General features: G+C 48.9%; 1 protein-coding gene across 5 annotated transcripts in view; it reads right to left on the bottom strand.

Annotated features, from left to right (window-relative positions):
• Positions 1–587: 587 nt before the first annotated feature.
• Positions 588–16216, bottom strand: part of Zzef1 (zinc finger ZZ-type and EF-hand domain containing 1) — a 130909-nt gene continuing 115280 nt past the window's right edge. For all 5 annotated transcript variants that reach the window (XM_076542845.1, XM_076542848.1, XM_076542847.1 and 2 more), the window contains exons 47-55: positions 15373–15508; positions 14925–15284; positions 12873–13016; positions 11590–11758; positions 10939–11037; positions 9704–9869; positions 5341–5494; positions 4627–4698; positions 588–3032 (exon numbers count right to left, since the gene is read on the bottom strand). In XM_076542845.1, the coding sequence (XP_076398960.1) occupies positions 2952–3032; positions 4627–4698; positions 5341–5494; positions 9704–9869; positions 10939–11037; positions 11590–11758; positions 12873–13016; positions 14925–15284; positions 15373–15508 (1381 nt within the window). In that variant the 3' untranslated portion in view covers positions 588–2951. The remainder of the gene's footprint in view (positions 3033–4626; positions 4699–5340; positions 5495–9703; positions 9870–10938; positions 11038–11589; positions 11759–12872; positions 13017–14924; positions 15285–15372; positions 15509–16216) is intronic.

Raw genomic sequence — 16216 nt, 5'->3', positions numbered from 1 at the left:
GTTCCTCCACCTTGCACGATGGCACGGAGCCCAGTGTCTGAGAAGAAGGGCACAGCATGGGAAGTCGGACCTGAGGAGGAGCAGGTGGCAGCCTCAGGTGAGCCGGTGAGGCTGGCAGGAGCAGCAGTCCCAGGACCGCAGCAAGGCCCGAGCTACAGGAGGTTCAGAGACGGCAGGGCCGTGCTGGGATATGTGACTGGAGAGGAGTGAGCCTGGGGACACTATCTGCGTGTTAAACCCGAGAGATACAGTACAGAAAGGGGCGACTGAGGTGAACCCCTGGATTCCCTGGGTGGCCACAGTGAAGGAAGGGCAAGGCTCACAGTTCCGTCAACACTCAGAGGCTGCGCGCTGAGGGATCTGCTGGACTTCTTTCCACAAGGAGGTGGTGAAGAGGTTCTGTAAAGCCCATCTGTCTGGCTGGGCAGGAACTCCAAAGTCTATTTCAACAGAGAAACTGAAGGGCCAGGGATGAGAGACATGGGCAAAGACTGTGGGTTTCAGGCTGGTGTGGGGGACACTGTGAGACCCTTCCACAGGGGGATGGGGGCAGGGAAGGGAAGAGAAAGGGAGAAATCCACACAGAGTTGTACTTTTTTTTTTTTATATAGAATTTGTACAATATATTTCTCTTCATTTGCATATCTTATCCACAACTTAAAACATTCTTTTTACAGGCTGAACTCACTCAGCTGATATAATCAAAATTCTTTCTCTCAACCAAATAAAAATTCAAAATCGTAAACCCGTAAGAAAACAAATTAGAAACAATGATGAAAATAAGTCACTCCTCTCATGAGAACAGTGTCTGTACAATATATATGATTTGGAACAGAATTCTTTATAGATTAGGCACATGTTTCCACGACCCCTTATTCCTGCCAGTTCTGTCTCGGTGCAGGCAGTCTTGCCTCCTAAGAAGGGTCAAGGGGACGTTGGCCTTGGTGGAACTCCTTTGGGACCTCCTGCCCCGGTTGGGGTCAGGAGAGATGGGCCTGGCTCAGCAGTGCCACCCAGTGGCCTAGAGAAGCAGAGGCAGTGGGCTGCAGGTGGCCAGGTCAGGAGGGCCTGTCAGAGAGCAGCGGTGGCTGTGAAGGAGGGCAAACTGAAGCGCAGGGAGAGAAAACAGCAAGCAGTGAGCGCAGAGAAGCTATGGGGTCCAGCGTTTATTTACAATGGCTCTTCCTGATGGAAGGTGGGAGGAGAGCTGGGGTCACTGTCCCAAGGGAGGCCTCCAGCCCTGGCCCACCCCGCCCGTCTGCCCCCTCTACTGAGTCAGTCTCAAGTGTGGAGGGGTGAGTGCGCCACCTCCTCCCCCATCTTCTAACTGCTATCTGATCTGAGCCACCATGAGGCTTCTTCACAAGCACTGAGACTTGTTCTGTCTCTCACCTGAGATCTACGTGGAGGGAGCGGCATGCATCAGGGCCTTTTCTGGGGTTTGGGCAGCTTGCAAAGTCCAGGTGCTTTGGCAAAGAGCAAAAGATGAGGAAAGGGTTCCTATGGGTTGGCACCATGTCCCACACCAGGGGACCTGGACTAGGATTCCTTTGATGTCAGGGTGGACCACGGCCACCACTCCATTTGTTCCTGTGGTTTGCAACCTGTCCCCTCCCACTCCGTGACCATTTTTCCTGTATGCTGGGGTTTGTCAGGGAACCTAATTCAAGGGCCGGGCAGGTAGTGGTGCCAGAAGGCACAGCACCTTTGCAGAAGATGCTTCCAGACCTGCAGGCTCGGTCTCTTCCAATCCAGTCCCGTGCCTACTCCCAGAAGGGTCTTCAGAGGCCAAGGGGCAGACTGGGCCATAGCAACCCAAGCTGGCCAAGTGTGGCCCTGGCTGTGATAAACCGTTTTTGCATTGGGCCTGTGAGGTGGGACATGCCTCTGGCCCAGACACCTGCCCTTCAATAGGAGGTGCCTTAGGATTCTTTCTTCCTGAAAGTCCTTGGCCTCATGCCGACCCAGCTTCCCACTCATGGTAGCTCTGGAAAGAAAATCATCAGCACTTCAGGGCAATGCTAAAGCCATACACGGGAAAATGCAAAAGCATTCGCTAGAACTAATGTAATTATTGCTAGACAGGTGACGGCTAAATAGCCAGGCAAGAGGCCCAAGGTGGCAGGTATGCCGATCACCACGACCTTGGAGCCGGTGTCATCAGGTCTGTCCTGACTCCTGAACAAGGGCTCCTCCGAGGGCACTGCTGGCACTGCAGGTGCTGGAGAGTCCTTCCATTTCTGTCACGTCCACATACCAGTTTGTTCCTAGGCATTCCCTAGGGGCCCTCTGAGGGTCAGTGTGGTTCTCTTCTAAAAACACAGGAGAAACCAATACACACTAAACACGTGATAGATGCGTGTGCTGGGAGCTGTCGCACGGGTGACAGGCAGGGCCTGTCGGCTGTTCCCAAGGGCACTGGGGAGGTGGCCACCTGACCTGTGCCATGAAGACAGCGTGGGACTCGGCGATGGCTGGGAGGTGCTCGTGTTGGTTGGGGGTTGGTTTCCCAACTGGGCCACTGCTGCTGCAAGCTCCAAGTCTCACTGCAAGGGTGGCTCTGACAGATGGCGCCTCCCCCGATGGCAAGCCGGGGCAGCTCCCACTCAGTGGAGACAGAATCCTCCAGAGACTACTTCCAGGTCTTCAGTGCTGTGCCTCCCCTGGGGCAGCCCTGGAGGAGACTGGTCTCTGGTCTCTATTCTGAGGAACTTTCCCAAGGCCTCCTGATGTCCCTTTCTGAGCCACTCAGAACTGCTGTGCTCTCCTGCGCACGTGGAACCCACACAGTGGGCCTTCTTCAAGAGGCTGCTGCTTGGCATCCAACGGGAGCAGAGGGCGGACTCAAAGAGAGCTGGGTGCGGACGCCGCAGGGGTTTCCTGAGCAAGGCTGGAGGTCTGCTGTAAACCCCTGGAGACAAATTATTGAGTCCATGCATGCCACAGTGAGGCTAGCACTCCACATTCCAGAGGCGGGTGGCCTTGTTTGGGTAGTTGATGGCCAGGCTGATAGCAGCGATGTTTTGCAGAGCCTGTGGAGGGGAAGAGCAGGCACCAACATCAAGGGCTGTTTACGTGCTCACCCCTAAGTCCCTCAGCTGGAGGGCAGTGAGGTGAGCCAGAGGTAGTGCCCCTCACCCAGAGACTCACAGGTAGAGTGAGAAAGGAAACAAAACCAAAAGCCCACAGGAAGCCGAGATAGGCAGGAAGAAGCCATTGGCTATGGTGGCAGTCTAGTTGCTGAGGCAGGGGGCTGGGAAAGCCAGACAAAGGTATGGAAGGGAATCACATAGTACACACAAGAGAGGAACAGCCAGTGAGAGAGGAGAGTACCCACGGGAAGCCCATAAATAGCGCTGGGAAAGCAGCTGTCCCAGAAGGACATGGCTAGGAGGCAGAACACCAGTGAGGGAACAGGACAGCTGTGGGGAGGGCCACAGGGGGGAGGGGACGAGACTTCCTGGGGCAGGCATGAGGGGCAGTCAAGCCCATAGGAAAGAAAGTTGGAGCCAAAGCAGGAACACATCAAAATCTCTTATAGCGCGTCAGGAAAGCAAGGGTCACGGCAGCTGGTGCAGGTGGTTGCTAGGATGGAAGGGAGTTCGTCCTCTGCCTACAGGTCTCAGGGGAGTCCCACCTGCTCTTCTGCCCTGCTTTGGTGGAGAAGGCCCACTTCTGAGCAGATCTCTCTAGCCTAGTCCTTCCTTAAAGGACTGGGCTCTGGGAAGAGTCCCAGGTGGATGCCCACCTGAGTCCCCATCTGTCTGCTCTCGGGTTACGCCACAAAGTCAATAGCACATATTGAGGGCAAGTCCAGTTCTCAAAATGCAGGCTGGGGCCTGAGGATCCCAGGCCTTTGGTGATGAGTCACAGGTTCAAGCTTTACTTTCACCATTTCCTGAGCACACAGTACAGTTCCTTTTTAGGGATGAGTGCAGGGCAGACGCAAGAACCCAGCTGTCTTCTGTTGGGCCAGACATGAAAGAAGTCTGCAAAAATGGAGCGAGGGCCACCCTCCCCAAAAATTATTTTGTGCTAAAAAGTTTACCCAAAACACATCAACACGGAATGTTCTACTGTCTTTAAAAACTGAACTGATACCTAAATGCTGAGACATTTTCAACGTTTGAATTTTGACACTGCGGTCTAATTTCTAATGCTGTACACTGTATACAGTATGCATAATGAACAGCTTTCCTGGGCCCGCCATCATTTAGAAGCACAGATGTTAGAAAAGGAGTTTTCCTACCAGGGAAGCAAAGTACATCCAAAAATATCTGAAATCTAACTCTATGGAAACTTCCAGGATCAGCCAAACTACAGTGAAGGCACTGGTTGTTTTGGTTTTACAGACACAAATTCTTGCTAGTGTCTTCTGACCCCACAGTTTAATACGAGTGACAGTGATAAATGGGGCTCGCCTGCTCTCTGTGAGAGCCAGAAGGAAGTGACTGAACTGCAACTGAGCTCCATGTAAACTCAGGGAGGGTCTGGACTTGTCACGCAACTCTCTCTCTTCTCTCTCTTTTGCACCCACTCCCCCACAGTCCCGGCAAGTGAGATGGTGCCATCCGTCACAGGAAGTTGACCTAACAGTCCGGCTCTTTGGGGACAGGGGAGAGGTACCTGTGCTGCACATCGGAGAAGGTGGTCCTCGGTGGTTAAGGCCAGCAGGTACTCCTGCAGCAGGCCAAGCTCCTGTGAAGAGAGCATGGCTCCTTGAGTGACGGAAGGCAGCAGGGCGGAACAAAGGACACCCACCAAGCAAACGGGCCCCAGGGGGTAAGCACTGCTCACTGCCGGCACCTATGACACCACACACTCTACAGTCATGAAGAAGCCTAACTGGAAAGAATAGGAACCTGGTTCCAGAGCTAGTCCTGATGGCCCAAAGGGTAACCAGGCAGGGGACTTTTCTCATGTCTCCTGAGGAGGACAAGCAAAGAATCTGTGAAAGGCCCTTTCATGTGTCAATTCAATAAGTCTATTGTGCTTAGGCAGAGAAGACGAGGAAGAGGAACCTCACTGTTTGATTTTCCAGAAACCTCTGTTGTTGAGAGCTAGTCCAAGGCGGTCCCTACCCCCCTTTGGCTATAGGCCTGACAAAATAAGCAACTAGGCTGACCTGAGGTTTTTCTCTTCCCAGGACTGGGAGTATGGGTATGTGTTGGGGGGGATGCTGGATGTAGGCCGAGGCCTGCCTCTTGTGCGGCCTGGACACCCTGGGCTTGGGGGCTGGAGTGTAACTCTAGTCCCGCCATGAGTAGAAACAGGTAAAAGCATACAGAGGCATGATCCTTCCTGCCCTGATTGAAGGGCAAGAGGCGGACATGTCTTTACCTGGGCACGGTTCTCGGTGACAAAGAAGAGCTCAGTGAGGGCACGGTGCAGGGGCAAGAGGATGCCAGGCTGTGTCACATCCTCAAATAGGCCGTACTCCATGTGGGTAAAGAGCTGCCACAGGGGCTTCAACAGCGCAAGGTCACAGAGGTCACTGGAAGTAGCAGGAAAGCATGGGGTCAGTTTACTGAGAAGTAGGCTACCCAAGGGGGGCGGGGGGAGAAACTGCAGGCCAGGCTTTTTCTTTCCCACCCCATCTAAAACAGCCACACCCACTTCTCTCCAAAAAAGGCACACACAGTCACCAACAGCATGGAAGGAAAGAGGCAGAGCCAAACCCCCAAAATGATTCTAAGAAATCCAGAGAACCTGAAGTATATTCACAGGAATTATTGCATTTTTCTTTTGTTTTTGCATTTATTTATTTATTTATTTATTTATTTATTTATTTATTTATCTATTTACTTATTTAGAGAGAGTGAGAGTGAGTGAGTGAGTGAGTGAGTGTGTGTGTGTGTGTGTGTGTGTGCGCCACAGCATGCATACAGCAGGCAAAGGACAACTGTGGGAGTTGGGTCTCCCTACCCAGCATGTGGCTTCTGTGAAAACTCAGGTCGTTGGGCTCGATGGAAAGCATCTTGACCCACTGGGCTAGCTCATTGGCCCCTACTGTGTGTTTTTAAAAGCGGTCCCTATGAAGTCCTTCCAGTGACAGTGGGAAAACCTCCAGGCAAATGTGTTCTGTTTGTTTCACTAGGAAGCCTAGGCTCTCCTTGAAGTCACGGTAATCCTCCTGCCTTAGTCGTCCCCCATGTACTGGGATCACAGGTGTAAGTTACCATGCCACCTTAAGCTAAATGTTAAATGGTAAAAAAGCAAGATATGACACATCACATACAAAATAAAACTTACAAATAAAAAAAGAGAACTACTAATTGGATGGGAAGACAAATATTATTTTGATATTCAGTTATAAAAAGAAAACAGGCTTGCAAGCTTGCTGGACCTGAGATCTTGCTTCTAGGAGAAGCCTAATCCTCAGACCTGTGTGTAGAGAACCCTGAGTGTCTGAACCTGGAGTGGATGGGGCTAGGATCCTAGTTCAAAACCTCTCAGAGGAGAAAATTAGGAACTCAACAATACTCTGGGCTCACTATAGGGTAATATGCATATATGTAATGATTTTCCATTCTCTTTACTTTTTCTTCCTATAACTTGAAAAAGAATCTTCCCCTTTGAGTGTTGTCTTAGAGTCAGTCATTTCCCCCAAAAGGAGCACATGTTCACAAAGTAAACAGATGGGCAAATTCAGTTGGACTTATAAACATGTTTCATTGCTAACTTTCAGGAGAGCATTGGAGAGTGAGGTACCTGCTGCACTGTCCTCCTCTGGGATTGGCCCTCTACTCTGGTCTCCATCACCCTCAGGCCAGAAAATCTTTAACTTTCCAAGGAGCTAGTGTAGCAAGGCATTCTGGGAGTATGTGGTATGTCCTCTATCCTCACGCCCCCCCAGGTCTCCCTCCAGGCTCATATGGAGGAGTACAGGGTTATTACACTGGAATGGAAGGGCCAGTGGAGGTACATGGAGAGTTCTTCAGGCTAAGGAGTGTAGGAAGTCCCTGTTGGAAAGAAGACTGGCAGAAGCCAGCAAATTGTGGAAAGACTTCTGAACCACAGCCAAGAAGGTCTGCCAGCCTGAAGACCTTGGCAATGTGACATACTGCTTAGCTAGCATACCATCTGGGTGCTCTACTGGAAGCCCACGCAGAGCTAACCACACAGAATGTCTGCACATGAAGACGTGGTACTGACAGTCAGCCATCACTTTCTCTTCCTGACTTAGAGATTGCTTTAAGTTTTTAAAAATAACAACTTCCTATTACCTTTCACTTCGCATATCATCACCCCACATTGACTCGTACTCTGTATCTACAGGCCTTAAAAATGCAAGAAAGAGCAACTCCTACTGGCCAGGGGTCTGAACAAGAGGTGTGGGTGGAATGCATGGCTGCTGCATAAACAGCACAGACATTACCACCAACCCTTTCCTCTGAGATGAGTACTTTGACGCTACAGCCATATTCTATTCAACACTGTAGTGGAAGTTCTGCCAGAGTAAAACGCCAAACCCTGCTCCTGTGCTTGAGACGAAGAACTAAAGCTCACTATCACAGATGTCATGACTGAGCGCTGGCTGATCCACACACTCCTCAGAACAGATGTTGGATATGAGGACAGCAGGACAGAATGGCACAGCAGCAGAACCAAAGTCCCCTTCTTTTGTCTGAGATGGTCTTACCAATGTAGCCCAGGCTGGCCTTGAAATACCTTAGCCTTCTGGGTGCTGAGATTATAAGCACATACCACCATACCCAACAAAAATTTTAAATAATAGTTATAAGAGAATAAAAACACTAAATACCTAGGAATGTACCAAACAAAATGCTGTATGAATTGTCTATAGAAATGTGTATGGAAGTTTATAAAATGGCTATGGATTAGAGGATTCAACTTTCTAAGGATCCCATTAGGAGGCTGGGGGTGTGGCTCAGTGGTAGAGTATGGAAGGCTTTTCCTCCCATGTGGAAAGCCATGGGATAAATGCCAGTACCACAAAAAAAGTATCACTGGCCAAGACAGAGGTTGGAAGTGTGAACAAGAGAGCACATATGTACATAAAAGGGTGGTGGGGAAACAGAGAAAATTGTTTTTCTTTTTCAATTTGAGACAGGGCCTCCTTATGTAACCTGGAATTTATTATGTAGATCAGGATGGTCTCCAACTCAGAGATATAATTGCTCTGCTTCCTTGCTGGGATTAAAGGTGTGTGCCATCACACTAGGCTAAAATATTTTTTAGTCTTTGGTTGTATGTGTTTGTGTGTGGTCATGTATGTATTCATGTGTTGGTGTGTGAAGATGCTGTGAGTGTGCATGTGGAGCCAGAGGTCAACATCAGGGTCTTTCTCAGTCGCTCTGTACCTTTACATTAAAACATTTTTATTAGATATATTCATGTTATTTTATGTGTAATTGTTTTGCCTGAATGTATGTATGTGCACCGTCCTGCATGTTTGGTGTCTTTGGAGGTCAAAAGAAGGTACTGGATTCCCTGGAACTAGAGTTATGGATAGAGAACCACCATGTGCATGCTGGGAATCGAAGTCCTGGGCAAGAATAATAAGCATTCTCAACTGCTGAGCCATCTCTCTGGCCCCATGCACTTTTTCTTTTCTTTTTTTTTGAGCTGAGTTCAGATCTCACTGAATTGTCTAGGCTGGCTGGCCACTGAATTACAAGGACCTACCTGTTGTTGCCCTCCTTCTCCAAGTACTGAAGACCTAAACTCAGGTCCTCATTCTTCTGCAGACACTATAGACTGAACCATCTCTCTAGCCCTCCCTCCTTTTTTTCTTTTTTTTGAGACAGGGTCTCATGTATCCTGGGCTGCCCCAGAACTCACTATAGTTGAGGATGACCCTCATCTTCAGAACATGGAGAAATTAACATGCTAATAAAAAATGGATAGGTAACTTTTGGGTAAAAAGATTTATAAATCATTAGAAAAAAAAATGGTCAGTCACATTAAGGTTATAAATACCCAACACAGCTAGTGGAGTATGCAGGCAGATCTCTGAGTTTGAGGCTAGTCTGATCTATATAGTAAGTTCCAGGTTAGCCAGAGCTACATAGTAAGACCCTATCTACAAACAAACAAACAAACAAACAAACCAAAAGTAGAAAAACACACCAACACAGGTCAGGAATGGTGGGGTATACCTGTAGTCCCAGTGCTCAGAAAGCTGTGGTTGGAAGACTCAGAGCTCTAGGCTAGCTTGGGCTACATATTGAATCCTTGTCTTTCTTAAACAAAACCAAAACCCAAGACAATCTTGAAGTAAAGAATTAGGCTGAAGGACTTCCACAATTAAATTATTAGATATGTAAATCAGTCATAGAGCTATAGTCATTAATACAGCACTGGTTTACAGATAAGGAAATGCCCAAAGTTATGAATACATAAGACCTAAAGTAACAATGCAGAATGCTCAGGGCAAAGGTAGACTCAGAACAAGCAGAAATCCAAAGCAAAAACTTGACACTAGAAACTCAAACTTATATACTGTCATCCATCCCAGGTGGATGACAGATGCTGTGTTCAAGGGAAAGCCATTAAGCTTCTAGAAAGAAATGACCTTTGAATGAGGCAAAAATTACTTACAGGAAATGATAGCTGAACTCAGAAACACTAAAATTACACTGTCTTTTTTTCCTCAAAGATGCCATTAACAAAGTAACTGGGAAACAGAGCAGGAGGAGGTGTCTTTAGGGACTGAGCCCGGCCGGCCGGCACTGCCTACCTGTGGGTGCAGCACCGCACAATCCTCAGCAGCAAGTGGATGGCTTTTAGTCGCTGATGACCAGTCTGGCGGCAGGCCACACCCACCAGCCATTCCCAAATCTTGGCCAATGGGAGGTGAGGTACAACCCTTTCTTCGGACAACATCTGCTTCAAGATCTCAAACCCTGGCATCACCCCCAAACAGACATTTTAAAAACAATTATGAGCATTAAAAGATTTACATTTTGTAAACTGTTCATATTTTGATAGGGTGAAATCATTGTGATCATTTACATTTTGGTTGAAATCAAATTTCTTTTTGTTTTCTTTCTTTGATACAGGATTTCTCTGTGTAGTCCTGGCTGTCCCAGAACTCACTCTGTAGATCAGGCTGGCATCAAACTCAGAGATCCACCTGCCTCTGCCTCTCCAATGCTGGGATTAAAGGCGTGTGCCACTACTGCCTGGCAAAACCAAATTTCTTTTTGTAAAATAAAACACAAGAACAAAACTCTTAGTTCCTCACTTTTGCAAAAGGCCCTGGTGTTGGGGGATATTCAATCACACTGTGAACTCCAAGTCTGCATTCACATTAATTAAATAAAATTAATTGTGGGTCAGGAGGCTCAGTTAGCAACTAGTTGACAGAAAGTAATCATAGAGCATGAGAGGGCATCTGGAAGAGATAGAGAGATGCACCGGAAGTAGTAGGGAGGTGTTTTGAGTTACAATGGCTTTTTTTTTTTTCTTTTTGCAGAGTGATAGGATGGTCTTTTCGGGAGAGCCATCAAGGAGAGAAGGCTAGTTAGGTGCTACTCAACCTCTCTAAGCCAGCAGGTTTTCACCTCAGCCTTTAGGTCTCGAGTTTTATTTTTAACAGAATTCCCATCCAGGCAGCTGCCAGATAAGCAGGCCAATAACTGCAGAGTCGAAATTGCTGGCTGAAATAGCAGTAGATTAAGGTGCAGCCACTGTGCCAAAGATAAATTAATACCCCGGCAAAACAAACAAACAAACAAACAAACTCCCAAGTGTCTTCTTTTAGATCCTGACAGAGGCTTTTATCTGATCATTTACAAGTAGCCAACCATGTCTTGGTGAAGAAAGCCAGGCATGGGGGTTGGGAGACACTTTTGGAAGGCCTTAAGAGACAATACTTGCTTTGCTTTTAACAGAAGTCAGTAACACAGTAGCACTTCTAGCTAGAGCGTGTCTGGTGGACGGAAGGTGCGAACAGAAAGGCAGAGTACACACCTGTCTGGAAGCGCCCCAGGTGTCCGGCCGTCACAGTGAATCGGTAGCCCCACTCAGTGTTGCTCATGTCAGAGGTAAACCGGTAATACAGAGTATCTCCTGGGTTACAAAGACCAGACACAGGTCAGGACATGGGAGCAAAGGTGGCCGCTGGGGTGTTTCTGATGAAATACTTTAAACTCATTTTAAATCCTCTAATGAGTTCTCAACTTTATGCTTTTTAAAATTTTGTTTTACCTTTATTTGGGGTAATTATTTTGGGGTGAGAAGTATGTACGATAGGCATGTACATGCCAAGGTATATATGTGTAGTCGGTTCTCTTTCCACCATGTGGGTCCTGGGGCTTGAACTTAGGTTGACAGGCTTGGCAGCAAGTGCCCCTACCACTGAGCCATCTCACTGGCCTCACTGTGATGTTGAAACGCTTCCTGTGACATCTCTATAGGGCTGGTGAGCTGGCTCAGTGGGCAAAAGTGCTTGCTGACCAACCTGCCAATCTAGTTCCATCCCTAGGACCCATGTGGAGAGAACTGACTCCAAGCTGTCCTCTGATCTCCACAGGGGCACTATGACACATACTCAGCCCCTCAAACAAGTAAATAAGGAAATAAATAAACAGAAGCAACATTTTAAAGGAAAAGTCTCTAGACCTGGAAGCTCAAAATCTTTCCACTTCTGTTGGGATCCACTGAAGTTGTGTCGGTCCTGCTGAAAGTCGCTACTGCTGGACATGGCTAATTCATCACAGCCTTCTTCTGTGTTGCACTGAGGATCAAATTTGATTGAGAGGTAGATTGCACCAGGAATGTGAACTTTATCCTAGGGAGGGAGACAGAGAATACTTCTATCACTGTCACTAGCTACCACTGTGGCTGTCACTGTAACCAGGGGCATGGAGCATGAGCAAGCCACAGTCCCTTCCTCCAGCTCTGTGGGGTGGGGGGTAGGGGGGAAGGATCACAGTGGGCAGCAAGGAAAGGTCCAGAGCAGGGTGCTTACAGGGAGCTCCTCAGGGGAAGGGACACATGAGTGCCTTTCAAGTAAGGAGCAGCACTGGGAAAAGGTCTGCGTGCTCTGAGAGTGACAAGGAGTGTGGCTTGGGGATTTCACAGGAGGGGCTGTGATCATGTGACTAAGAAGAGGTGTCCAGACTTTTGGAGAGCAGGAGCTCTGATCACATCTTGAAGAAGGGTCACAGATGCTGAGGAGCCAGACAGGGGTTGGGGGTGGATTGGGCGGAAGTACAAAAGTAGCCCCAGAGGACAGGCCAGTCTGGGACCATCAGGAAGGCAGGATGATCCCTTCTGGGGTACAACTTGGCAGCCGAGAGAATGAGGCAGGGAGAGAAGAAGCTTGGAAGGAAGAGGGTGAGAAGGTGTCCACCTCTGTGAAATAACGTCAACCCAGCTGATCAAGTCAACTTCTGAACCAGCCTCTGGGTCCCTATCCCAACTGCTGTAGACTACTCCCACCTAGAAGCTCTGGCCTTGCCAGCTCCAGCATCTCCAAAAGGCTAAAGAAAGGTGCAAGAAATCAAGTCAGAGAGTAGCTGGGGTGGCCCACGCCAAACTCCTATGGCTCTCTATTTAGACACAAATTCAGAATGGAGAAGATGAGGCTGTGAGGGCTGGGTAATTAAAAAGGGAGCTAGTGTCTCCAAGGGGTGGGCCTGATCATCAGGAGACAGAGGTTGACTATAGAGCCCCACACAAACTCAGCAGAAGCTGAGGATTCACTCAGAGGAGCTTTCAATGGGAAAAGGATACTCTCCTCTAGGGCCAGGAGCCCACTTTTCCCTGTTAATACAGCTCAATCTGGAGAAGGGGAAGCCTGCTGCCCAGGACTCATGGCTTCAGACAGGAGATGAGGAAATGTGTCCTTAGTCAGGGTTGGTAAGAAGAGGGAAGAGAAGGTCTCTGATGTGCAGCCATACCTCGAAGCTGGTGTTGTTGTTATAGGGGTGTTTTGATTCCCTCACTTGCACCTCCATTCCTGGCTCCTCCATGAACTGACAGGCAGCCAGGGCCATGGTCCCCAGCATGCCCTCTCGGCAGCCCTGGAGCACTTTTTGCAGGATCTGCAAGGACAGGAGGTGGGTAAGAGCAGGGCCAGCCAGTGCCATCAGGAGGAAGGAGAGAGCCTACTTCAGTCTGAAATTCACCTGAAGGCACTGGCACCATCCAACCTGCCCCCAAATGCAACCCCAGCGGCCACCTCTCAACCAGGCCCTTTTCTGAATCAGAATAATGACACTTCTAAAAGGCCCACAATAAAAGAACAAGCTGGAGATGTTCCAGGCCTCTGAAGTGCTCATCACTAAGTAGGTGGAAGAAGCTATAAGTAAAACGACAGCACACAGGGAGAAATGGCCAAAGTGAGAAGCTCTGAGGACCAGGGTGGAGGAGAAGCACATGTCCAAGCAGGGGTCTACAGAGGCAGTGGCTGCCACTGTGCTTCATGGAAGGTGGATCTGGCGAGAGCACTCTGCCAGGGCCTGCAGGGCTGTGATGCTGGCAAACAGCCTAGAATATGCAGAAACCAGTGGTCCTGGGGGCAAAACAAAGGCCAGAGAACATACCAACCTCGCCATGCTCAGCACACTGGACAGGAGGCAGAGGATTAAGGGGGAAATATGACCCATGATTTCTGCACCTGGAACTGAGGAGAGAGGGACCAGCCCTGCACCAGGAGTGAGTGTGCAGGGATGCGAAGGTGGAGACCAGGAAGTGAAAACGGACTATAGCCCAGCACTATTATTTATTTATTTATTTAATGTGTATGTATGTGGCTTGAAGATATGTATGCACACTGTGTATGGGTCTGTGGAGGCCAGAAGAAGGCATTGGATCCCCTGGAATTGGAGTTGCAGGAGATTGTGAGCTGCCCAGCATGAGTACTGGGACTAAACTCTTATCCTCTGCAGGGGCAGCAAGTGCTCTTAACTGCTCAGCCATCTCTCTGGCCTCACAGTATCATTTTAAAAGAAAACAAGGAAGATCTGATATAAAAATAAAACAGATGCCGGGTGGCGGCGGCGCACGCCTTTAATCCGAGCACTCGGGAGACAGAGCCAGGCGGATCTCTGTGAGTTTGAGGCCAGCCTGGTCTACAGAGTGAGTTCCAGGACAGGCACCAAAACTGTACGGAGAAAACCTGTCTTGAAAACCAAAAAATAAAAATAAAAATGATGAGGTGGAGACGTAGCGCAGTGGTTAAGAGCGCTGGCCGCTGACAGAGGACCCCGTTGAGCTCCCAGCATGCACACGAAGGCTCACGACCATCTGCAGCTACGGTTTCGTATGACACCTCTTCTGGCCTTTGAGGGTACACCACACACATGACGTACTTACATACAAGCAGGCACAACATTATATCCATGAAATAAAAATAAATTAGAAAAGAAAAAAAAATACAACATGGCCTCCAACTTAAAACTCCAAACTGGAGAAGCAGGCTTTAGAGAATGGCATGGATGTTAGTGAAATCCCTGTCACCCAGAAGCCAGGGTCTTGGATAGGCCTCTGTCTACACCACTAGGGTCATGGCACAACCAAGGCATGAAGGTAGATCACTTGACCTGCATAGACAGTCTAGAAATGAGTTTCAGACAGAAGACAACCTCATCAGAAGCTTTCCTGTATTACGGGAACAGGCTACCTGGGCAGCCTATGAGTATTACCTGCCCCTGACTTTGCAGTATGTCAAATTCTAGTGACCTAAGAAGACACAAGCTGGCTAGCAGAGCTGTACAACCTGCAGGTGTGAAACAAGCAAGGCCGGTTTCAGAGACTATTGCTGCAAACGTTTCCTGCATTAGGTCTGAGCTGTGAGCACAGCTCCTGAAAAGCTACAGTGCAGTCAAGAGCAGCCCTTGCCTCTGCTGTGCTCACACCTGTCAGGGGACTACCTTCCTCAGACACCCCGGGGCCACAGAGATATAGAAGATGGGCAGAGAGGAGCCTGGGATGAGCAGAGAGTTATCTACCTTCTCCCACTGGTGCTTTTCTTCCAGCTGCATGAACATATCCAAAATGTAGGTCATATGTGCAGGGCCGCTGAGCTCTAGGATGTCCTCACTCACTGGTACGTGCCCTGGCCACTCGGCCAGCAGGGAGGCGAGCACATGGCGAGCATAGAGGACCGCTGTGGCCTCGTTCACACGGAAGAGGTAGTCCCGGACCGCCCTCTTGCTCTTGCAGTTCAGCTCCTTGTGCAGGAGGGCAGCGCTCTTGCTCCGGCGCTGCTTGGCGTAGCTCTGCTGCAGTTCACTCTCTGTGCTGGAAATCAGCTTCTGGGTCACAGGGTTCGATTCGGCAGTGGCTTGGTCAGAACGCACAGGCCGGGACTGCAAAGCCAAGACCACCATTACAGAGGCCTGGCCTTCTTACTAGGGGGCAGAAGTGTAAACACTGATCCCAAGGTAGAAGACATACCAAGCATGGCAAGATAATCATGTCTGTGTCCACGGCTTTGGCACTCTGCTCCTCCAGTCTCAGACTCCTACTGGGTTGCCACCTCTGTGCCAGGGAGCGAATCCTCTCATCTGTGGTGAGCTCATCCCCATCAAACCTGAAGGGGAGCCAGTAATGGGCACAGAAAGTGGAGGGGAGAAGAGCTTAAAATACACTGTCAGAAAGGTGACCAGACTCTGTCATGCACCCAATTATATCATCACTTGCTATACTTGCAAACTATAGTCACAGCTTTCATCCATTCACCCAAACATGTAGACTTCTAAGAATATCCTCATGGCAGAGACACAAACTGTCTCTTAGGAACCACTTTTCTCTTCATGTTTCTTTATTTATTTATTTTTTTTTTGGTTTTTCGAGACAGGGTTTCTCTGTGTAGCTTTGCGCCTTTCCTGGAGCTCACTTGGTAGCCCAGGCTGGCCTCGAACTCACAGAGATCCGCCTGGCTCTGCCTCCCGAGTGCTGGGATTAAAGGCGTGCGCCACCAACGCCCGGCATGTTTCTTTATTTTTAAGAAATTACTTTTTGTAGCTAGGCGGTGGTGGCGCATGCCTTTAATCCCAGCACTCGAGAGACAGAGACAGGCAGATCTTTGTGAGTTCGAGGCCAGTCTAGTTTACAGAGTGAGTTCCAGGACAGCTAGGGCTGTACACAGAGAAACTCTGTCTCAAAAAACAAAACAAACAAACATAAATTATTTTTTGTGTATATGTTTTGTCTACATGCATGTCTGCACATCATATGCAGGCCTAGTGCCCTCAGGGGTCAAAAGAAGGTGCTAGATATCAAACCCAGGTCCTCCGTG

Source organism: Peromyscus maniculatus, chromosome 8, assembly GCF_049852395.1.
Source record: "Peromyscus maniculatus bairdii isolate BWxNUB_F1_BW_parent chromosome 8, HU_Pman_BW_mat_3.1, whole genome shotgun sequence".
Classification (NCBI taxonomy): domain Eukaryota; kingdom Metazoa; phylum Chordata; class Mammalia; order Rodentia; family Cricetidae; genus Peromyscus; species Peromyscus maniculatus.
The sequence above is the reverse complement of the archived record's forward strand: the minus strand, read 5'-3'. Positions and strand labels throughout refer to the sequence as shown.